This window comes from Siniperca chuatsi, linkage group LG2 (genome assembly GCF_020085105.1).
Source record: "Siniperca chuatsi isolate FFG_IHB_CAS linkage group LG2, ASM2008510v1, whole genome shotgun sequence".
NCBI lineage: Eukaryota > Metazoa > Chordata > Actinopteri > Centrarchiformes > Sinipercidae > Siniperca > Siniperca chuatsi.
The window spans coordinates 9838271-9863213 of record NC_058043.1 but is presented as its reverse complement, the minus strand read 5'-3'; the positions used below and the strand labels follow the sequence as shown (position 1 = coordinate 9863213).

At 40.5% G+C, this 24943-nt stretch overlaps 2 protein-coding genes and 1 long non-coding RNA gene across 11 annotated transcripts in view; 2 read left to right on the top strand and 1 right to left on the bottom strand.

The window, feature by feature from the left end:
• Positions 1-5870, top strand: part of LOC122884597 (potassium voltage-gated channel subfamily A member 2) — a 30327-nt gene extending 24457 nt beyond the window's left edge. For all 5 annotated transcript variants that reach the window (XM_044214731.1, XM_044214736.1, XM_044214728.1 and 2 more), the window contains one exon: positions 34-5870. In XM_044214731.1, coding sequence (XP_044070666.1) covers positions 171-1667 — 1497 coding nt within the window. In that variant the 5' untranslated portion in view covers positions 34-170 and the 3' untranslated portion in view covers positions 1668-5870. The remainder of the gene's footprint in view (positions 1-33) is intronic.
• Positions 1735-7908, bottom strand: LOC122884648. The gene is made up of 2 exons (XR_006379939.1): positions 6665-7908; positions 1735-6236 (listed from the first exon to the last, which is right to left on the bottom strand). It is a non-coding gene; the product is annotated as an uncharacterized LOC122884648 (long non-coding RNA).
• A 1862-nt stretch (positions 7909-9770) lies between these two features.
• Positions 9771-24354, top strand: LOC122884571 (potassium voltage-gated channel subfamily A member 10). Of its 5 annotated transcripts, none has more exons than XM_044214649.1 (2): positions 9771-14105; positions 14472-24354. In XM_044214649.1, exon 2 carries the CDS (start codon positions 20856-20858, stop codon positions 22542-22544), a length of 1689 nt encoding a protein of 562 aa, XP_044070584.1. In that variant the 5' UTR covers positions 9771-14105; positions 14472-20855; the 3' UTR covers positions 22545-24354. The 5 variants fall into 5 exon arrangements, with proteins under 5 accessions (XP_044070584.1, XP_044070621.1, XP_044070600.1 ...); XM_044214686.1 differs by having other exon boundaries at positions 9771-18447; positions 20687-24354; XM_044214665.1 differs by having other exon boundaries at positions 9771-18447; positions 19218-24354.
• The last annotated feature ends 589 nt before the right edge of the window (positions 24355-24943 follow it).

Here is a 24943-nt window from a genome sequence, read left to right as displayed (position 1 = left end):
TGTCTGTCTTTGCTTTATCTGTCCTACATGCAGTCAGATCCTAGGTGACATCCTGTGGCCGTCAGGTCTTTACGGCGTTGAGCCCCCTCCCTCTCCTGGCCCCTGCCTGCAGTTCTCCAGGCTGCAGGACCCAGACTCACTGAAAAGTGCAGGCCTCCTCCCCCTGCATAATGACTGTTGCCACAGGCGACCCCTCTGACGAGGCGGCTGCACACCCAGGGCACCCGCAGGACTACGACCCGGAGGCCGACCATGAGTGTTGTGAGAGGGTGGTCATCAACATCTCAGGTCTGCGCTTTGAGACTCAACTCAAAACCCTCTCACAGTTCCCAGAGACTCTGCTGGGGGACCCCAAAAAGAGGATGCGGTACTTTGACCCGCTGAGGAACGAGTACTTTTTCGACAGGAACAGACCCAGCTTTGACGCCATATTGTATTATTACCAATCAGGGGGCCGGCTAAGAAGGCCGGTCAACGTCACTCTTGATATTTTCTCAGAGGAGATTCGCTTCTACGAACTGGGCGAGGAGGCCATCGAGATGTTCAGAGAAGACGAGGGTTTCATCAAGGAGGAGGAGCGGCCTCTTCCTGATAATGAGTTTCAGAGACAGGTGTGGCTGCTGTTCGAGTACCCAGAGAGCTCAGGTCCTGCTAGGATTATTGCCATAATCTCTGTCATGGTCATCCTGATCTCTATAGTCAGTTTCTGCTTGGAGACCCTTCCCATTTTCCGCAATGATGAAGATGACATGCACAAGTCTCATGCAACAGTCTTTTCACCTGAGACCAACACCACAATCGTCAGCTATACATCCACCTACTTCACTGACCCCTTCTTTATCCTGGAGACTCTCTGCATTATATGGTTCTCCTTTGAGTTTCTAGTGCGCTTCTTTGCCTGCCCCAGCAAAGCAGGCTTTTTTGGTAATATAATGAACATTATTGATATTGTTGCTATCATCCCTTACTTCATCACTCTTGGCACAGAGCTAGCAGACAGGCCAGAGGATGGTCAAGCGGGTCAGCAAGCCATGTCTTTAGCCATTCTCAGGGTCATCCGCTTAGTACGAGTCTTCAGAATTTTCAAGCTCTCACGTCACTCCAAGGGGCTTCAGATTTTGGGTCAGACCCTGAAAGCCAGCATGAGAGAGCTCGGCCTGCTCATTTTCTTCCTCTTCATAGGGGTCATCCTTTTCTCAAGCGCTGTCTACTTTGCTGAAGCAGACGAGCCCGAGTCACAGTTCGAAAGCATCCCAGATGCGTTTTGGTGGGCTGTGGTGTCCATGACAACAGTCGGCTATGGTGATATGGTCCCAACTACGATTGGTGGCAAGATCGTGGGTTCCCTCTGTGCCATTGCAGGTGTGCTGACCATTGCCTTGCCAGTGCCTGTTATTGTGTCCAACTTCAACTACTTCTATCACCGTGAAACTGAAGGTGAAGAACAGGCGCAGTACCTGCAGGTCAGCGTGCCCAAAGCCGATTCAGCCGAGGAGCTGAAGAAGAGCCGGAGCGGCTCCACCATCAGTAAATCGGACTATATGGAGATCCAGGAGGCTGTGAACAACAGCAACGAGGACTTTCAGGAGGAGAACCTTAAGACGGCCAACTGCACGCTGGCCAACACAAACTATGTAAACATCACCAAAATGCTCACAGATGTGTAGTCATCTGCTATTTTCCTCCCCGTCACAGCGGGAAATGTGGAGCTGAGCAACTGGACGGGACAGGTGTACAGCCTACCACCTCACACGTGCTGGAAAAATCAAGGCAATAGAATTCAGGATGTTGATGATGATGATGATAGACAGTGAAAAAAAAATATTACAAAGACCATCCACTCACTCCGCGCTCATCCTGTCTTCACTCCTCACAACTTGCCCTTAAAACTCCTGATAACTGTCAAACAGAGTGAAATTTCAAATTTTGCATTTCTGCATGGAGTTGGCTTTGTCTGTGTGGCTGTTTTAAAAAAAGATATAAGAATACCTAAAAATTCCCTGCTCAAAATAGTAGCCAACAGTAGTGCACAAAAAGAAAAGAAAAAAGGGAGAAACACAGCAAGAAAAAAAAATATTTATGGCTTTCAAAACAAAAAAAAAGCAACACAACACAAGCCCTGCTTTAGTCCCCTGTCCCTTGGTCACTCATTTCCCAAGACACACTGCTCTGCCATGCGCTTATACTTGCGTGCTATATATGCTGCTTCCTGGAGCCAATGAAACAAAACTGTCTTATGCTACACCATTTAGAAATAAGAGGATGTGTAAGCATAAAGCAAGCCCACTGCTGCGCTGATATGGCCTGTGGGTGACTTGTGACGAGGTTGGTGGTTAAGTACACCACGTTATTTCAAGGATGAATGACAGCCATTAGCGCTAAGCTTATGGTTCGACACCTTTTTTCCCAGCAGGCATCAGTATCTGATGAATGACTGAGAATGGCCTTGACTTTTCACTGCTTTGGTCTTACATGTATGACTGTATGTATAGCAATGCAAGCTTTCCCCCTTCCATTCACCCAAAACTGGTCTTACTGCAGAGCTTTGAGGACAACTTGAATGTTTCTTCTTGTTTTGTTTGTTTTTCACAGTTTCACACACACACACACACACACACACACACACAGTACTTATTCATATAGATAAGTAGGCTAACTGTGACCTAACTGATAGCCGGTAGGTAGGTAGGTGCTGTTAGTAGAAAACATAGACAGTAGATTATTGCATGGCATTTTTATCTGAATGAGAATTTCCACTTGTTTCTCGACTACCACTTGCTTCATCACACCACTGTATATTTGTCTGTACACTGCCTTCTATACAAATCCACACTTCTAAAAGGATGCTTGCAGGTAGCTGTTACAAGATCCTAAAGCTGTATGTTAGACGACTTCTTAAGGAATAATTATAAGGCCAAATCCTACACTTAACAGGATGCGGTGTCCTTATCAATATTAACATTCCATGTAGAAGTCATTGCAGATAAAACTTTTGCCAGGTCACTGTAAACGTACCGCAGCTGAGCTGTGACTTCAGGCGTAAACTCACACTCTAGTTTTGGACATTAATCCCAGTTGCAGATGTGATAGACTTGCAGTGCTGTCTTTTTCACAGGTTTGTCACATGATCACGTCCTCATGATCAAAATAGCAACTTTTAAGGACTCGTGTATAGAATAATGCTTCCCCCTGAACTGCCTTTTATCTGGGTTTACGCTACTCTCCTAGTGTTGCATGACCTCAAAAACATTCCTAGAAGCATGCATTTAAACTCAAAAGAAGAATCCTCTGAGACAAAAAAGTCTAATTATTACAATAGATATATTTATTTCTTATATATATATATATAAATATATGTATATGGACAGTGCACATATACAGTACACATACTTTTACCAGAGAATTAAAACACTTTAAATAGCAATGTTTAAGAGAAAGTGAGAGCCTTTCCAGAATGCGCAGATCATTGCCATGTTTTTATTTTTAATGACAATAATAATTGTTCTGAGCACTGTTTCTATGTTCTCCAGTTTCAGAGCCTGTTCAGAGTGCCAAAGACACACTCTTACTAGCCTTTTCAAAAGCATTGTCTTTACTGGTGAGTTTTCCAGCAAACCTCACGCACATCCTGGATTTAAACACAAAATAGTTTGCTTCACTTAGTTCAAAACTGCCTTCTGTGAAGTAGTTGTTGAAAGGCAGTGCATTGTTCAAAACTGTATCATCCCTAACCAGAATCTTATATCAGGAAACTCTTTATTGGCGTTAAATTGTTCAGAATTTAAATGGAGTCTGGCTGTCCTCTGAGAAGTCTTTGATGCCAGAAGCTCAATCTGTCTTTAAAAGTTGGCATCAAATGTGAATTAGGTTCTGATTCTAGGATTGTGTCCAGCGTTCGCTCAACACTGCCAAGGTAACAGTCAAAGGCAGTAATGTCAATATGGGAAGTGATAATTAGCAGCAGTGTAGCAGATATTGGCTAACCTAGGGGTCCTCTGACTTCACTCCTGAGTCTCATGCCTTTCTTCATCTTTTCACTGATGTCTTAGGTAATTAGAAAGGTGATGGATTAGGTCTGTAGCAAGAAGTGTCTAAATGAATTCAGTCATGCCAGGATGTACATCTTTATTCTTAGGGTTTTACTCTGCTCACTACAGTCTTTAACCTGCAGTAGCAAAATGTTTTTACGCCATCGCTGCCAATATGTGCTCAGGATGCCTCGCCCAACTGCCTGACATGAGGCTTCTGAAGTCGTCTCTCTGTCCCGATCCATGTCTGCTTTCATGTATCTTGAAAGAATTTTTAGAGAATTTAGCAAATACACTTAAGCAGTTATGTTTGTTCCTTGCCCAAGAGTAGCATAAAGGTGGATTGAGATGTTAAAATGGTCAGTAACTTGAAGCAGGACCAGATTAAATAGTTGTTTAGCAATATTGCCATAATTTTGTGGAGGGGTCTCTGTGGAGAACATAGATGTTTAAAAAAGAATCAACCTTTATGGACCTCCACAGTCCAACCAAGATCTTATTGATCATCAGTTGAGTATTGATGTGGGTGTTGATGCACAGCTATGTAGGAGTTGTGCATGCGTGTGTGTGTGTGTGTGTGTGTGTGAGAGAGAGAGAGAAAGAGAGAGAACCACTGAATGTCAGTGTCTTAGCCTGGTTGTACAGCTGCATTTATGCAACAGCTATTTGCATATATGTATATCTGGGGGGGGGGACACTCACAGTCTGACCAAAAATATTTGTCTGTGCATGCAAATGCATTGTATCATATTGTCTTCATTACATTGTTTGGGACAGATATTTAGGATAAATGTTAAAGACACTTGCAACATTTATCTGTTATGTAAATTGGGCACGTTTTTGTACCTCAGCCAAATTCACTGTAGCAACTCGTATACTGGAGTTCACAATGTGACAGTTATTTCTGCTTAAAGCACAAAGACGAGTAGAATCATCCTCATCTGTACACCTGCAGATATAATCTGTAATATGTTTGTATTCAGTGGAAACAAAGTCAATTAAAATGATCTTGTATTGCTTTATAAGGAGCACCACAGCCTCTAAGAATATCATCTCTGACCCGCTGAGGGACCCACCAGCAAATCCACTCCATGAGAAGGGTGCCCAACAGTGCATATACTGAGAAATCTATGCAGAGAATGATTATCACCTGGTAGTTGAGAGGGTTTAAGTACAGAATTTTTGTGTTTTATTCCGGCACCACTTACTTATGTTGAGAGCTGGCAGTGCATTTGAAACGAACCTTTAGGCAGAAGAGACACACTTTGCAATATTTTGCTGCTGTACGTCAAACACTCACACGTTAGCTGAATGTGAATATGAGCTTTCTGAGCTTTGGGGTTTGTTTAAACTGCGATGTCAGCTCTTTGAGACAAGGCTCCTACATAAAAAAACCTCATACATACGGGAAACAAGATGATCAATATGCAATATGTATGCATGTGTGTGTTTGAGAACGAACGTTTTCATTTCGTTTGACCCCTGAGCCTGATAGTGTGGCATCCGCTGAGACAATATGTACAGTTGTTCACCCCCCATCCTCCCCCATATCATAGAGGCCTGAAAAAATCCATCAATGTTGGTACAGTGGATAATGGATTTTCTTTCTATGAAATGAAATGTGACTGACTAATGTATATAATAACCAATGGATGATGGAGCAAGAACCATGTACTATATACTGTATGTGAAGTCTGGATTTAAAACGTAGTATTATCTGCACTTTACAAGTCAAAAAGGACAATCTGTGAAAAATATGTGAAATTAAAAATGCATATAATCCTTCCAAATGATCATAACCCTGACAAAGTAGTATCAATAATGAAGCCAATAATAATTCAACTGAAACTGTGTGTGTGTTTATTGTGTGTCATTATTGTACTTTTTTGTTTAAACATAATGTGATTTTTGTTGGCATCAAGTGCAAAAGAAGCAGCTGAAAATATGTGAGAGGTGTTTATCAAATTTATTGCAGCTTTTTTCCCCTCACATCACATTGTTCACAAGGTATTTAGTCAGAAAATGATCTGAAGAGCTAATTTTAGCGACTGCGCTGACACAAAATGCCATGAATCGATCAGAGGGCTCTTTGTTGTTATTCTTAGGACATCCAGAGTCTTTGTAGCCACGGGCATTGTGGAGGACATTTTCAAATGCCTCCTGGTATCTTCAGCTTTTTCCTCCCTTTAAGTGTACGGTATATGCTCCCTGCAGTTTAAAGAGAGAGCAGGGTGTTCTATTAATAGCCTTTTTGTTGGAGAAAGGAGGAGGAGGAGGAACGTGAGCAGAGGAGGAGACAGAGAGAAGTGTGAAAAGGAGATGGCAGAGAAAGAGAGAGGCAAAATTCTTAAAGAAATCCTTCACAGTTAACTTTTCATGGTGGTACAGTCCTGCCATCCATGTGTAACAAGCCACAATAGAAAAACACATATATTCACTGCTTTTTTTCCTATATGCTTTTTGTTCGGGGAAAAATGGAGGTTTGTTTCTTTCAGATCCATATATTCTGCTACTGCGATTTGAGATAAAACAGGCAAATGTAATAATAATAATAGTCATAGCTATATTTCTCAGGTGATGTTATACTGCTGTGTTCTTACAATATGTTTTTGCTTGAATGAGCCTCTTCTCCTCACCTGTCACATCGACACCTGGACAGTTTTTTTCAGAGGTAGTTGCCGTCTTGTCTAGTGCTATCTGCTATCTTTAGTCCACTTGTAGTTTAACTACAGCTCTGCATTGCGAGCGGGAACACTTGGGGCCTCTGTGCTGTAGCTACATCTCTGCTGTAGTCATTAGTCTTGCTTTGATCCAGCGATGCAGTGCAGCACTCTGCAGCTCGCTCTGCAGAAACCAGGGCAAATAGGGAGAGGCAGACGGGATGGAGGAGCGCAACCAAGGACACAGGCAGCGGGAACACAGGCCTGCTGCAGGTGGCCACTGCTGCCACAACGTTGTTATTGTTGTTAGGGAGGAGTGGGTGTGTGTTGTTTGTTAGGGAAGCATGCCCACAGGAGCATGGTTGAGCAGTCATACAGGCTTGCATGTGCTTACAAGCTTGTAATTAGGAGACAAGCGCTGTGGGACTTGCTGCTAATCCAAGAGGACTGCCCTGGCACCGGACCACACCCCGTTATTAGGAGGTGTTCAGCTTTTTACACTCTCTCTCTCTCTACACAACTCCTGCTCTGATATCAGCCGGTGAGGGTTTTCTGTCATCACCTGAGAAGCCCTGCAGTGAGTCTTTGAAAGGTTGAGTTGCTTCTTTAGCATACTGTAGCAGTGACTGGGTATTAGTTGTTTGGCTTGAAGTGAAGATTAAAATAATGGAGATAGATGTTCAGTTTTATTTGGAACTGTGTTTGTTCAGTGATGAGGAAAAATGAAGAAAAAGACATTACTGCCCTCTAGGGGTGTTGTTGCAGAAATGACACAATGTTTGTACCTCGGTTTCCCTGAGGCCAGTCAATGAGTTAGACTAAGGAGGCTTATTTTTTTCAAGAGTATACTTGAAATCAGTGGTGGAAGATGTATTCTGATTCTTTACTTAGGTCAAAGTACCAGTACAATGATCTAAAAATACTCCATTACAAGGAGAATTCCTGCATTCGAAATCTAACTTTAGTAAAAGTACAGGAGGATTATCAACAAAATCCAAGATAGTAATATATTATTGTATGTTACATTATTAGATTAATACTGCATCACTGTGTAAATAGCATTTTACTATTCTAGCTGGTCAAGGTGGGTCGAGCTGGTTTAATTATACAATTCAGTAGTTTAGTCCAGTGGCTCCCAACCTAGGGGCCGAGCCCCCTCTAAGGGGTCACAAGATAAATCTGGGGTTTGTTTGATGTTTAAAGACAGGGCTAAAAATAAACAAAAATGTTCTGCTATACAAATCTATACTCATTTTTTTTTTACTTTTCTCTAATCTTTGCTGCTTCTGTGGATAATTTTACCTCGTTGGGCTTTAAACTGTTATTTAAATGAAACAGAAGAAGGTTAGAGAGGAAATCTCTCTTTGGCTGAACTGCAAACAACTCATCTGAAATCATTTGAAATGTGACCAGAGGGCCCAAACAGACACTGCTTCTTTGTAAGAGGTCACAAGCCAAAAAGATTGGGAATTACTCATTTAAAGGTTTTATGTAAAATCTTAATCTGAAAAGTAACTAATAGCTGCAGATGTCAAATAAATGTAGTGGAGTAAAAAGTACACATTCACTCTATAGTGAAGGTAAAGTATAAAGTAACATGCAATGGAAATAAAGAGTACAAGTACCTCAATATTGTACTTAAGCACAGTACTTGAGTGAATGTACTGAGGTACCTTCCATCGCTGCATAAATACTTTTCATTGGTCTAATCAGTAATCTCTTTAGTGGTGAGATAAGTAACAGCAGTGTTGGGTTTCCAAACACAACAGGACACACGCCTGCTCCCTCCAGAGTCATATGGTGGATCAATTTTGTGATGGCCACATTGATGGATATGAGAACAAATACACACACTCATACACACACACATCCTCCTTACAGGGTACAATGAACCTGTCGGAGCACACACAGCACCACCAACAGCCAGATGCTCCGGAGCTCATGAGAGCGCACAAAATGAGGAGACATGAAGTATTATGAAAGACCTGACCAGTGTGGAAACTGGAGAAAATCCTCTTTTACATAATGACAAGATGGGCTGAATAAATATGTAGGGAGAGGTCACAGGGAAATCAGTGATTATCAAGCTGCAGGACTCAATAAGCTTCACTGGCAGGTGTCAGTGTGGCGTTTATCAGTCCCTTCACATCTCAGGTCAGAGGGCCGTCGTGCCCTGTACAAACGTCATGATCCATCCTTGTGGTAAAAGTGGGTTTGGCAATCCTCTGTCATCTAAGGTGACGACATATGGAGTCCAAATGAGGCGAGTTCATGTATAGGAGTCCAGAGCTGTTTGTGCCGCAAGTTTAGAGGGTTAGTCTGGAGAAATTTATGAATGAGAGGACAACAACACAATGGAACAAAAATAATAAAAATTAACAAAATAAATGTGCTTTGTACCTTGAACAACAATTGTTATAATACACAGAGTTTCTGGACCTAAAAGCATGACTCGAAAACAGAATTAAACAACAACAACCCCTTGTCAGCTAAAGATGCTGGTGTTAATGTGGAGCAAAGTGTTGTTTAAAAACTGTTACCACTTGCTAATAAATCACCTTTTATAAAGGGTTCATAAATTGTAACTAATGGCTTTATTCATGGTTAATAACTCATTTACTAATGTTCATATGTCAGTTATTAACCATTAATAATATAATAGTAACTTTTGGGTTGTGAAAAATCCCTCTGGCTACACTTACCTTTTTAGATAGTTCTTGATAGTTCTTCGTTGAGGAATGGGCCTTCTGGAAAAACTTCTGAGTATCTATCCCAAATAACAACTTATTAAAGGAAAGCTTTGAGACTTTTTGGGAAATATGCTCATTTCTTTTCTTGCCAAGAGTTAGTTGAGAAGATCAATACCACTCTCATACCTGCATGTTCAGTGAACTTTTACCTTTCCTTTTTCTTTAAAACTTGAGTAACTTTTCTGTAAGAGTAATTTAAACTACGCTGTTTTACTTAGCTGTATTATAGTGTATTATATTTTGATTTGCTTAGTACTTTGGGGATCAATAAAGTATTTCTGATTCTGATTCTGATCTGATGAAGCCACAGCCAGGAGACGGTTAGTTTAGCTTAGCATAAAGACCGGAAACAGGGTTCCCCCTGGGCTAGCTAGCTGGAGTCTCCTCTGGTTCCTGCCAAGAAATAGTCTGGCACATAGCCCTACAGTAAAACTGCAACTGTCCACTTTGTTTTTTGTATGGATTAAACAAACAAGATATAACATATAGATGTATATAGATATATAGAGAGATTAGAGGTGCTGGTAGGCGGATTTTTGCTAAACTAAGATCAATCTTCTCATTAAATAAAGCATATTTCCCAAATATGTTTATTCCTTTCACATTTATAACTCTATTATTAGAAAGTGTAAAACCGACGAGTATTTATTAATGAATTACCAACATTTATAACTGCATTATTACCAAATCTAAAGCATAAACACCAGCCATGGGGATTTCTTACAGCCTGCAACCCATAAGTGGCTCATATCGATGGCTTATAACTGCTCTATAAAGCATTAGTAAATTATGTATTAACCTATAATAAAGTCATTAGTTACAACTTATAAACACTTTGTAATGGGTGTCTTATAAAAAAGTGGTACCAAAGGTCTTTGTTTTATCTAAATGAATTATTTCAGGCTCATTTTTCATTTTATTTACTTAAGATGAAAACTGCCTCCTTGCTGCTGGCTACATCTGGTGGAGGCCATTTCCAACATGCCGACCAAGGAAAGAATGTTGGAGGCTTTAAATATCCTGTTCAAGTTAATATTTTATCAACATCTCAGTCCCTGGGTCTCTCCCCTTTTACATCCCACTTCCAACTCTGAGATTGTGCACAGAGCAGGAACAGGAAATCTTTAATGCCTCCACTGCACTGCATTTTGTTTAGACCTGCCAGCTGCTTTTTAACTTACCTTCACCTTCTCTTAGCACATATATTGGTTGCTTGCACTGCAAATAATTTGGCTTCTTACTGCTTATTATTTCAGTAATGCATGTTCCCTTATAGAAAACATTGGTGCTGTTATCATGGCAGATATGAAACACTGCTGTATCAGAGCAATTAGAACAGAGAGGAATAATTTGGAGAAAATTAAATTTTGATGAAACGAGGACATCCAAATGTGCTTAATAAGCAGTCCAATTTAGAGTGACAAACAGAAAATCAGCTCAGTAGCAGAAGGAAGTCAACGTCTGTGTGTGTGTGTGTACGGGGGGGGGGTTTGTTATGGCGAATGTGTCCCACTGCGCTCACGCAGCTTATTCATTATGTATGCAATGATCTCTTGATGAAGAGACTGCCTCTTGCCTCAAACAAAGTGTCGTCATCACTGTGCAGATGACGCCGCTTGTGTTCCTTTGCCCAAATACACAACAAAGATAGAAGACTAGTTGTTGTGCGTTTATAGTGCATCAGTTGCCTTAGAAAGGCACGTGCATTAAAGAATAACTCTGGCAGCCTGGAAAGAAACACAGGTTGATCATACACGTGTTAAACAAACCAGCAGGTTAGCTAAACTCATTTGGAAGAGAAAACAAAGGTGAACGGTAAAACTATCCGTTGTAAACATCCAGCCATTTACATTCCATTCCTTTCACAAGTTGTTATGGTGAAAGTGGTTGCAAACAGTTGCCTTGTACACATCCAGCAGACACGGACTAACATTAGCATTCAGTGGAAGTAATTTTTCTGGCCACGCAACAAACTTAAGTCCAATGTTCACTCTCCTTTTAGCTCTATTTTTGGTCTCTTCCAACTCCTGAGGGAAATATCTGGCTCTTTAGCTGCTAAATGCTCCACTGTGTTCACCAGCTAGTCGCTAACCTTGTCTGCCTGCCGTTTGGTGCTGGGCAGGTAGTGTACAGTGAGTTTTTAGAAGGTTTCCACTGAAAACAGCAGCCTGTTGGAACTGTAAATGAGGTTGGTGAGAGTGAACCAAAACAGTAAAGTTGCGGGCTGTAAAACCAAAACAATGAAGGGATTCTTATTCTTTAAAAGATTGTAACTACAAGTGACTCCTTTCACACTACACACAGTCATTTGACCAATTGTTAATATAAAAATATTGATTAGTGCAGCTTTAATTGTTATGCAGTTAAGCACTTTCTGTACTGCCTGACCTTAAAATAAAATAATAAAAAGTAAATGTCTGTATTATCATGTAAGAAACTGGAGCTGGTTTCCTGCTGACATAATGGGGTTCCTGGGTGGGGCGTTCATGTTAGGTGCAAGCAACAGGGAGGAGAGATAGTGAAGGAGGTTTACCAGCTTGCCTTCATTTATTATTCATGTTTGATCAAAGAGAGTGATGCAGTAGAAACCTCTTAGAGGTGAACAAAGCCTTAATACAATGGAAGAAATTGTGTTATATCATGTATGTTATAATGACTTCTACAAACGTTTCACACAGGGGTGTAAAGTATTATTTCAAACACAGCATAAAAGATACACATTGTTCAGTAACACAGGCAGCTGTAAACACAGTGAGATCAATAAACTACCTTTAACCCATTTTTTTTATTATACCCATATTGTGTGAAACCAGAAGCCATCACTTGTGCAATCATAAAGATTTATAGCTGCTCCCAAAGCAGCAACCCATGCAGCCACACACCATGGCAACAATGGCTGACAATGTTGCACTGGATAAGAAGATAGCCAGCGTTCAGAGTTCAATACTTGTCCGTCTGTGCCCAGTAACATGGCAGCATCCAGGGCTTTTCAGCACCTTTGAGACACACATGCCGCAGTATCTAATTCCTGCACATACCAATACATTGAGGCTACACAAGGCAACCAGAGACCTCACGAGGATTCAACACAAGGGTTTGGTGCAGAAATATTTTATAAGCCAAGAAGAAATGTTCCAGGAAGAGTATATTAGCACCAAGGAATTGCATGATGGGTATTGTGTGAGTTTTAGAGCTGCACTCTGGTGACAAGACATATACTATCCTCAAATTACAAGGGGCTGCATTATGTGGGATTTTTATTAGGGATAAAACAATTTATTAGTTAACTATGTTTGTTGTTTAATGAATATTGGCCTGTCAGTATCAGCCATAAATATGACCAGTTACTTCTGGACTGTGGTAACAATAGTCCTGCATTGAAATTGTTGCACATTTAATTTGAATCATTTGGTTGCCCTGTAATGTTTTTGTTTGTTAAATCTTCATAGGAGGTGATGTGTCTTAGGGCACCAACTACCTTTGAAAATAATTCAGCTGTGCATAAGAGTGCGATAGGCTACTAGAGTAAAAACAAGACCAAGAGGCGTCTCTGTGAGGCTGTACTTAGGCACCGCAGTGCTTTGAGCTAAATGCTACCATCAAAATGCTAACAACCTCAAAATGATAATGCTAACATGTTGATGTTTAGCAGGTATAATGTTAACTATGTTCAACATCTTAGTTCAGTGTGTGAGTATGCTAATATTTGCGAGGATCACCAAAGTTATTACATTTCATCCTGAGGGGGACACAAATGTGTGTCCCAAATTTTGTGCCAGTCCAACAAGTAGATGTTGAGATATTTCACTGGATAAGAGAAATGTATGGTATGTAATATTTGTTGAGATTCAATCTGGAGCAAAGTTTTGAAATTAGAAATTTATTTTGGTCTGCAATCAGAGCGGTGGACATCCCTAGAGCCACACCGCTAATGTGGCTAAAAGTCATACCACCAAATCAGATAAAAGTCACGATGATGTAAAATAACGTGAAGCTGTGTCTTTGTGACAGCTCAACCCAAACACATGCACTTCTCATTGTTGTTGCTTTTCCATTTAATCTATCAACCCCCATTGACTTTTAACAAAGAATAAATAGACAAGAGAGAGGGCAGAGAGGTGAACACAGAAAAACTGGCGTGTGACCAGTGAATCCTACGCACGAGTGTGAAATATGATAGAGAGCCAAGCAAGAGCACCTGGCAGGCAGACAGACAGGTTCAGGACTTTACTAGCAATGAGAAAAATGACCCCCACGCTGCGCAAACAGAACTTCACTTAAGTTTCTGGCTTCTGTCCTTATGTGAAGGTCTTGTAAATTTTGCTGCTGTTGATGCATTATTACAGTATTGACAAAGACTATTTATAACAAAAAGGGGGTCATGTGTTTCTTGTACAAAAGCTGAAATAAAACGAGACCAGGGAGCACCGAGAGGATTTGTCTATTCGCGTGTTACCCAGACTGACTGAATCGATTGAAAACGAGTTGTTGTTCAAAACATCTGTCTTGTTTATGGAGTATTTAACTGTAACTAGTCTGCCTTCTGTCAATACCTCGTAGAGATTTACAACTGCTCCTTAAGACTCTGCCATTGCATGTTTGGATACTTAATCTAAGAGGATGCGCGAGTGAGTTTAGACAAGCTTCTTTCACCGCTGGATAACAAGGTAAATTCAATTTAATGCTTTTCATTTTAAAACTAATACACTGTGTTAATAACACAGTATTATTAACTAAAACAGTGTCAGTATTTAAATTAGCCAAATAAAAAAATACAGAAGGAAAAGTAAAAATAAAGGAGAAATTGATTGATTTTAAATAGATGCTTTTGAATTCAAGCAGTAAAACTAGTCGTAGTGGTTAAAACATTATTATTGTTTTCATTATTAGTAGTCATAGTATTGGCCAGAATTTCAATGCTGAAATCCTTTTGTTGTGCATTACATTTCACTGTCTTTAAATCTGCTAAGATTCAATCTAATGAATCTCACTGATAATTTCTCACTATCATTATGTTTTGTACACTACAACAGGCCATATGGGAACATGAGGAGGAGACTCAGTGTAACTCAGGAGGCTTTGGATGAGCTCGGAGCGCCTACAGCCATGGAACCTCCCTGTCCAATCGTGAGCAAAGTTGATGTCAAAATAGTGGGTGGTGTTTGGCATTCATCCTCCCTGCATGGTTGCTGGATGGAAAATTATTCTTCTCACTACATGTCATAGTGCTTTGAAGGAATTTACAGTGTGTTATGAATCTATGAATCATGTATCAGTTGATGCTAAAGGATTTGTGCTCTAACAGCAGGAGAAGTGCAGAAAAAAAGAATGGATGTTTGCAAAAGAAAGTGTAATTTAATCAGTGAGTTTAAACCACTGAAGATTGCAGTGATAAATGTTGTGGCTGCACTCAGATTGGTTTGCCCTCACCTCCTCCCCTACCGTGTCGGGTCCAAGGAGTCATCCAAGATTAGCACTTGTCTTTTGATTAGTGAAGCTGGAAACAATCCAGGCATTTCAATTAAGTCTGTAGTATTTAGTCCACACTGTTCATCTATGAGGGTGATTCTCCGGGCTGATCTCCTGTGTTGCATAATCTCCTTAGTGGAGTAACAGTCCTCAGATTAGGCATGGGCGTCTTTATCAACTGCAAATCCTCAGTCCAAACAATGAAGGGAAGAGTGCACTCATAGAGGACAGAAAAACTATTTTTTATAACTAGTATTTCACTCAAAAATGTACTGACAGACCAGCTCCCCCTCCACTCAAAAATGTGTTGCTCTTGTTGTTACTTCTATGTTTGACCTTCACTATGCAGAGTTTGACACTAGAAGGTTGTTTCTACATTATTCTGCTGAAGAGTGAAAGTTTCTCTGTGCTCACCTTAAATCTCAGTATAAGATGTGTACATATGAGCTGATGATTTTGTAACATTACAACTAGCCTGGAAGTCAGTCGTGGTCCAATATGCAACTTACACAACACGTGATGTGGAAACTTGAAGCTTTCAGGTCACAAACACTGGACTTTTCAGTGAAGCAGGAGACATCTTGTGACCAGCAGTTAAACTTTTGAAATTAAAAATATTTGCGTATTCATAGATTCTGGATTTTTTTTTGGAGGGAGAAGAAATAGATAGGCTTTTAAGAATTATTTTCTACAAAGGTCCGCACTGAACAGCTGCTCCTTCTGCCTGTAACCTTCTGCAGTTAGATCTAAAATAGCAAGATTTGGTCTTTCTTTGTGAATTCAAATCACTGAGGCAGAAACTGGGTGCTCTCTCTTCTGGCTGCTGGTGTATTGTAGAATCTTGATTTGTCTGATTAAGTCATTGTTTTGGATTGGTCTGAGTTATTGTTCTGGTTTTAGACAGCTCTTTTGTTGTTTTAAGTTGTTTAGGATGAACTCTCTGACATGATTGTATTAGAAATGTTATTTATGATTTTATTATTGCATTTCTGTTTAATTCTGATTTCGAGGCATGTTATTTGTCATTGTTGTTACTGCCTATCCTGACCAGGACACTCTTGAAAAAGCTTCTTAAACCCTCAAACCACCAGGGCGCCCCTGCAGTACTTATTGTTTTCTATTGTATGCTATTTTCAAGACCATAGAGATCAAGTGAACCCACAAGGGATCCCAGACTTGTGATTGAGAAACTCTGATCACTGCCCCTGCAAGTGTTTGTGGCTCAGCTCAACTGTGAGCCACTAACACTGTATTGGATGAACATGCCACTTAACATTACCTAACACTGTGTTTTGAGCTGAATGGTGGTTTTATATACTGTAGATGTTATGCCCTTGTATGCTCCTGACCCAATCTTGTATGGTATTTGCAATGGGGAGAACCTCTGCTGCAATATATAGGATTACTAGATTGGAATAACCAGCTGCCTTTACAACAGATATAAAATTACCAGGCTGGAATATCTAATCCGTGCTACCTGACATGCACTTTGAAATCCTGTCACCCTTAATGGATGAGCATATGGGCTTTTGAGATAGAATTACTTAGATCATGTGCACAAGATGAGTAGCCCACAGATTTTGTTACTTTGTCATTTCCAAAGACAGAGTGTCGGGCAGGCACATCCACATAACTTCTACAGGTGCTGGGTCAAAAAACAAACTGCAGGCAAAAGTCAGACAGAAGATCTGCTCACTGTACTGTCAGCTCCCAGATAATTTAATGGAACAGAGCAATGTTTTGATATCTTCGTCAGGCATTACATACAAGAACATATTAAATTATATTATCATTATTATTATTATTATTTTTTAAATTCAGTCAAACGTAAAGCATGAATCACATAAATCATCCAGAGGAAACAATTATCATAGAAACTACTATATAGGAAGATACATAAACAAAGTAGAAAATAATAATAAATGATTTGCCCAAAAGGTTTAAAACAACAAAAGCGAGTATAAAATGGCAATGGGTAAAAATTTGTACTGATACCTACAACACAGATACCAACAAATTAAAGAGAATAAAATACATCAACAGATGTATAAACTCCTGAGACGATAAAAACATATTCATATTAAAATCTGTAAAAGAAGAATAGGATCTGTTTATCATATGTATACAAAACATTTGTTCCAGCTATAATCACTTACAAAAAAGGTTTGAGATCAAAATCTAAATTTAAGCCTTGGTTTGATCAGCACTGCCTGGTTTGACAGTTTGATCTGAGCCTGGTGCCTGGTGCCTGTATCAATCTATCAGAGTGGTGAAACAAAAAAGCGAAAAAACGTTCTAGGCTACCGTAGAATCATGGCCGTGGAAGGGGACTCGGTCGCTCTGTAGATAAAAACGGTTTATTCTAAGTTAATGAAAACACAACAATTCTTATTTTCAGGTGATTATACACTAATGAAAACATACTTAACTAAACTTATTATATTCCATTTCTGCCAATAGCTCCTCCTAAATGTTACACAATGGACCTTTAAGTAGCATTTTGAGGACTTGTACCTGTAATGAGGTATTTTCACAGTGTGGTTATGCTACTTTTACTGAACAGTCTGGATACTTCACTTCAGTGTTGAAGTTCTAACTTATTTTTCCTGAACAAATGTCGCTATTCCTATCAGGGGTCAAAGTCGAGCTCTATAAAGGTGCGAAGGAGGTGTTTATACTATGCAGCGTCAGTATAGTTCACACACAAGCATGCTGATGGAGAAATTGCTTTGTCAACACAGTCTGTTAATGGGTAAGGTGACAGTGTCATCGGGGGAAGGGCTGGACGCAGGGAGGGAGGGAGGAGGGATGGATGATGGATCGAGGGCTGCATAGAACGACAGAGGGAGGGACGTTATCCCTCTGGTACACTCTCAGGAGTCCTGGGACGAGTGACTCTGCAGTAGCTGCAGTCTATCTCACCCATTTACCTCCCCTTTCCCATTTTTACTGACACAAATCGTTTTGCAGGGGAATGAATCGATTATTTACCCTCTCAGTCTGACTCGCACAGTGATCTGTGATCGCCCCCCTCACTATCCATCTTCCTGTCTCTCTTTGCCTGCATCAAATTCTATTATGAGGTGTTTAAGTGACAGGTCATGCCTCAGCTGACTGCGTTCTCAATGACATGTTCAGGACATTGCAGAATCACACAAGAAAAAGATCCCTATATATCAAGCATGTTGAGTCAGCTGAGTGATGTTTGTGTGTGCACATGCACATCCCTGCGTCCATGTACTCTATACTCTATGTGCATGGGCAAAACCTGAAAGTATGTCTCAGGTACAAACATGTGAAGTTTATTTACTGATGCATGATGTTCCCATAAGGACACATTATGAGATTCCTGGAGGTGATGGTGTGTGATGTTGTAAAGCAAAGCGTAGACTGTGAAGTCTTCAAACAGTTTTCTGTGACCTTGAAGCCATCACACCGCAATGTTACAGGGGACCAGCAGAGAGCCAACTCCTGGCTGCAGCAGGACGAGAGTGAGATGAGGGAATGTTTTCTGACTTCAGGCATTTGGTTCTCTATCAGGTAACACAATATTCAACCTATGTTGCCAAATTGGCACGCCCTTTTGAGAAAGTACAAGATTAACTTTGATTAAAGTTTTTGTTCCTCGAGAGAATTCAGAAGAACTGAAAAAGGTAGTGCAGTCTTTCTGTAATGTGAATTTAACCTTTTAATTAGGCTTGTCACATTTTTTCAAAGCCACAGAGCTACTTTATTAATCTGACAAACCTTCAATAGCTGGCAGGCACAAAGATTCTGGAGTTGGCAGGGACAACAGAAATTAAAAAACACAGCTGCAGGATTTTCTTGGAAAAAGACTGTTTTTCCTCTCTCAACACTATGAACCCGCTTACAAATCTATACTTAACACCTCTAGGGGAAATGTGTGCCCAGAATACATTGCCTCAGTGAAAAATGTAAGTATTTATCAATAAAATAGATTCTAGTGTACTGCCTAATTCTTGTTTTTCCAAAGAGGAACTGGCATATGTTTTATGGCTCTGTTTGCACAGACATACAGGGCTGATATAAAAGAGTTGGATGGAGATTTCGGGAAAGGTTTGGAAAACATTTGTGACAGTTTTAAAATTTCACAGAATATTGATTTCAGATGAAATAACACTTTACGTCACCATGCTTTACTAAGGATGTAAACAATAGAAAGCTGAAGCCCCTGGGCAGATATGCGCTGCTGCAGGTATTGACAGCTATGACAACAGGGGAAGAATACGGTATAATCCCCAAGGTGAGGGTGGATTGGATGATCCTGCATGTGGATGCTTACTCTGCAGGAAAGAAGGGAAAGAGTGGGTCCCACTCTCCCTTCACCGCGTCAAACAGCAATTGGCTCCTGCAGTGTAAATCTCCTATCAGAGTGCTACCTATAACATACTCACTTACCCCACTGTTGGAGGGGGGAGCAAGGAGAAGAAAGCCAGGTGATCCCCACATTCAAAATACAGTGAGTTGCCTTCTTGTGTTTGTGTTTGCCTGTGTTTGTGTGTGCGCACATGTAAGTTTGTGAGTGTGTGTGTGTGTGTGTGGGTACCTCTGGCATCTCTGGTTTCGTATAGGGTATTAAATTACCCAATGGGAGCTTTAATAGAGCTAGAGACACTCTTGATTGTGAGTGTGGATGAGAGAGAGATTGAAGGAAAGAAGGGGGAGCACAGCGGAGCTGCCGGGCAGAGTAGAGAGGACACAAGAACTTCTGCAGAGCCAGCGACACGGGTGAGTGGTGCCGACATCTGCACACAGCTGGATTGAAACTTTGCACTTAATTAAAGATATACTGTGCAGATATACTGCATGTATTTGTGGGTGCTTATTCCGATCTGATGAGGGTAGTGATGTCAGTGGATCTGTTGTGTCTTTCAATGTTAGCTCAGTGTGAGATAAGGCTAAGTTAGTTCAGTGGTAAGATTTTGGTTTCAATTTAGCTTTCAAGTTGCTTCTAGAAACAATTAAGTGTCTAAGATGCAATAATGTAGATCTAACAGCACTTTTCTGTTCTCTCTATCTTCAACTGTGCTTTCTCTTGGACTCAGTAACCCCTCTTTGCTGACAAGGCATAATCGATATGTTTATTTTTTGCATAAGCCCTATCATGATGTCCTTACATAAGAAGATTCAATCCTGTATCCTGGACTGTTACGTTATCTGCTACAATGCAATTGGAAATAGAACCAGATGAGTCTCTCTGAGTGCGCAGGGCCCCCGGTGTCAAGTGGACACAGAGGTTGTAGCTTATAAGCATGTGTCAGGATTTGGTTACCTGTCCGAACCAGACAAATGGAATGATAAACAGCTACTTGGAGATAAAGTAAACGTGATGCTGATAGACTACCCTGAACAGTGTTTGGATGGATTAACCAAGACGGTAATTAGAAACTGACGTTCAAACATTTAGATATTGAGAGGAAAAATTGTTTCGGTTTTGATGAGTCTCTGCTTTCAGTTATAAGTGAAGTCTCAGATGTTTTTCCACAAGGAAATTAAACATGTTCAGTTTTGTAGCACAATGATCAGCAATAATACTATCCATACCCCATGTAAGCACTTCCACAGCCGAACTTGCAGAGTTTGTGTTTTCGTTTAGGTCATGGGAGAGAATTGGGGAAAAAATAACTGTACAAGCACAGTATCAGATGGCAGGTTCTCTGCTGATGCAAACAGGAGTTGACATAAAAATCTCTTTGCCAACAAAACTGTATTGCACTATAACAAAATATAACACAACTTTGTTCCCCCCCTTTTACAGATTACACACAGCACTGAATCCAAAAGTAGTGAACAGCTGCCTGAATGATAATCAGGAAGAGGGAGGCCCTGCCAGGATCTTCAGTGTGGCACTGGTTGTGGTGTCCCCTCTGTCTTCTGCACTTGAACCAGGCTGATAGACGGAGCTGTGGCTAGCGGCAAGACAGGGGATGGAGGTGCCGCTGGTTAATTTTGAGAACATGGATGATGTCGGCATCAACCTGGGAGACCCGAGTGACTCCGGGTACCCGACTTCACCCACCTCAGAGGCCCCCGATCAGAATCTTTTAACGCGCCGTTTGACTTCTCCTCACCAGTCGCCACACAGAGGACGACGTGGACATCAGTTTGGTCAAGAAGGGTTGTCACCGTCCACTCCTCCGACTCTGACCACTAAAGCAAACTCCAGTAGTGGCAGTTTGATCTCTAATCTGAAGCTCCTGATCAACAGTGAGTCTCCAACTGACAGCGTCTTCAGTAAGATGGCGAAGGATAGCTATGAGAATGAAGATTTGTTTGAAAAGCACTGCATGGAAGAAAAAGACGAGAAAGTTGTCATCAATATTTCGGGCCTGATGTTCGAGACCCAGCTCAGCACTCTGAATAAGTTTCCAGAGACGCTGCTCGGCGACCCCATAAAGAGGATAAGCTACTTCGACCCGATGAAAAACGAGTACTTTTTTGACAGAAACCGCCCGTCTTTTGATGGTATTCTGTACTACTATCAGTCAGGGGGAAGAATCCGCAGACCGGCCAATGTTCCCTTAGATGTTTTTGCTAATGAAATTGTTTTCTACGAGTTGGGTCATGAAGCGATGGAGCAGTTCCGCGAAGACGAAGGGTTTATCAAAGAGCCAGAGGTCCTTTTGCCCACCAACGAACTCAAACGACAATTCTGGCTCCTGTTTGAATACCCAGAAAGCTCCAGTGCAGCCAAATCTGTAGCTCTGGTTTCTGTGTTTGTCATTGTCATTTCCATCTTCATCTTCTGCCTAGAGACTCTGCCAGAGTTCAGGGATGACAATGACTTTCTCCCGGGTTTAACCCAAATCATCAACGGGACCCAAGACAGTTCTCCTCATCCCGCCACTAAAGACCTAATGGCATATGTCACAGACCCCTTTTTCATTGTGGAGACTATTTGCATCATTTGGTTCTGCTTTGAAGTCGGTGTCCGTTTTGTGGTGTGCCCGAGCAAAAGTGATTTCTTCAATAACATCATGAATGTCATTGACATAGTTTCTATTATTCCCTACTTCGTAACCTTGGGAACAGAGTTGGCTACCACCCCTGATGATGATATGAACTCTGGTCAGAACATGTCCCTGGCAATCCTAAGAATCATCCGCCTAGTGAGAGTTTTCAGAATTTTTAAGCTCTCCCGACACTCGAAAGGGCTTCAGATCTTGGGGCAGACCTTGAAAGCCAGTATGAGGGAACTTGGGCTGCTCATCTTCTTCCTTTTTATAGGAGTCATCCTATTCTCAAGTGCCATCTACTTTGCAGAAGTGGATGAGCCCCAGACGCAGTTTGTTAGCATCCCTGACGGCTTCTGGTGGGCTGTGGTGACAATGACCACTGTGGGATACGGAGACATGTGCCCCATCACAATGGGAGGCAAAATGGTTGGCACCCTCTGTGCCATTGCTGGTGTCCTGACCATTGCCTTGCCCGTCCCTGTCATCGTCTCCAACTTTAACTATTTTTACCACCGCGAAACTGAGCAGGAGGAGAAACAGATTATGGATGCAGCTGCAGAGGCTGCCCAGAAAATGTCAGCTGCAAACAAGTATGGAAGTACACCTTCACTAAACAAAAGTAACGGCACCTGGCAGAATGAGAAAAATGGCATGCACTGATAGAGAAACTAAAGAATTTATTTATATCAAAGGCATGAAAAACACACGGATAAATCAAACATATCCAGTCGTGAGATGCACTGGATGATATCAGTTTATCTTTCTCACTATTTTGTACTCCAAACATGGCAGCATTTGTGCATATTGTTACAGTATTAATAGGCACTGTGCGGTGAGACAGCCTTTACACAAGTTGTCTGTCTGCTTGTGGATGTGTCAAAGTGCAATTAACACAACTCAGCAATTTTTTTGTCAGTTAACTTTGATGAGAAGAACTGAAAAGGTATAATTATTATCTTTCATCCAGTGCAATTTGAAGAAAGATGTGATGGCTCATTTGTACTATAGACATTTCACCTTGAAAGTGAAATGCAAAGAAAGCTGTAAATATGAACAAAATGTCCTTGAGGTTTGTATAACAGTAATATCCCACAAGAGAAATAAAAAACGGTTTAATCGTAGCCTTTAAACTGGTATACTCGGAGCTCATATTACATGACAGTTCCATGTTAGTCTACACTTCATCATATTCAGCAATATCCAGATAGAACTTGGCAGGATTTTCAAGGGCAGGCAAATGTCTCCAGTGTAAGGCAAGAGGACATCAGCGCACACATTGTCTTATCAGCAAATCTATAGTTGTGAATGCCCAGCCAACAGCACTTCTCCACATGTCACAGTATAACAATGTCTGTGTGAAAAATTTGTTGGCACGTTAGTATGTCTGCTATTAATATTGTAGATAGGCTGCAAAATATAAATCAAACCATGACTCTGCTTAACATTCACTGTATTATAGTACATGCAGTAGTTGCATGCAGCAGTTTCAACTTTTGAAATCAAAAAAGTGTTCATCTACATGGTTTCATTTTTATTATTTGGCATTTTGCATCAGATTATGCAGATGTAGCTGTATATGCAGTCACCTTCTAACATGTTATTATAATGTGAATTTACCCTTTAAAAACCATATCAATTCATTGCACTAAAAGTTTTTTTCCCACATATCTCTTAAGCACTTTTGGAGCTTTACACCATCAGTTGTTGGCAGGGAAATTATATCTATAACAGTGTATAGAAATGTGAGATGAGATTTGTAATCCGACTGAGAGAATCAAGGAGAGGGCAAAGACAAAAAACAACTTGTATTTGAACATTTCTCCTTTTACCTTTGTTTTCTCATTTGTATTGCATGGCATAGTGTGCCCAAATGAGGTTGAACTCTTATTATCAGTAAGTGAAAGCTTGACATAGTTATTGTAGCTAAATATATTATAGTATTTTAATTATATAGTGATGATCATTATATTCCATGTGATAGGGAAAGCCAATACTTCAGCTGGATTTGTGAGATGATGACAACAAATGATGACATTTGTGTCTCATCAGGAAAACATGAATTAGTACTATATATGCATGCCACGTTCCAATCTTGAAAATGTACTGTATGTGAGTTTATTATACATATAAATGCAGCTTGTATAGAAATGGCAATGGATGTAGTTGTAACACAATCAATGCCTTTCTAGTAATCCTACAATATGCAATAATGACGTGTGGGTGGGAAACAATGTCATATGTTGCATTTCACCCATGGAAAGAGCAATACCTGTAATTAATTAAAATGAAATGCAATAAGGTGACATCAGTTAGTCACGTTGGTACTAGCACTTTACTATGTTATGAAGCACTTAATATTTGAGAACTGTTACTGTATGTGTCAACATTGTACAGTATACAATGTCATAATTTGCTATGTTTTAATTATCTTGTAAAGAGTGCCTTTCATTAAACATGTATCTTAATTGTGTGAAGTTTCCCTCTGATGATTTCATTTGTCTTTGTGACATTAGACGAACAGATCTAAAGTTTAAAACTTTTTTTTCCCCTCTGTTCAACAATAATAGTGATGAATGGAGGTGTAAGTGTCAGTGTACAGCTTCAGGGCCACTCATTATCACCTCATGTTATCTGTTGTTAACGCCTTCTCGCTGCTGGTTCTCTGCACTGATATCATGATGGCATCCCTCTCTCTCCCTCTCTGACTCTCTCTATCCAAAATTTTCCCCAGTCAGTCCTGTCTAAGAATGTGTCACATCACAAGAGGGAAAAAGAGCTGGGTTAGTTGTTTATATATATATATATATATATATATATATATATATATATATATATATATATATATATATATATATATGTGTGTCGTGGTGTAGATGGCAGACTGGAGGAGCAGACGTTTCTCACTGTGTGCTCTGTAACAAGCCTGTTATCTAATTAAGAAATGAATAAGATACAGCCCGGATCAAAATAGATGGGAAGACCAAAAAGGGATTATCAAATCATGCAGACATGCAACAGATGAAAACCTGACATACTGAGGGTTTTGAAACATAATTAGT

Excerpts from the sequence above, each read along its gene's own strand:
- LOC122884571 (XM_044214649.1), top strand. The coding sequence starts at position 20,856 with ATGGAGGTGCCGCTGGTTAATTTTGAGAACATGGATGATGTCGGCATC.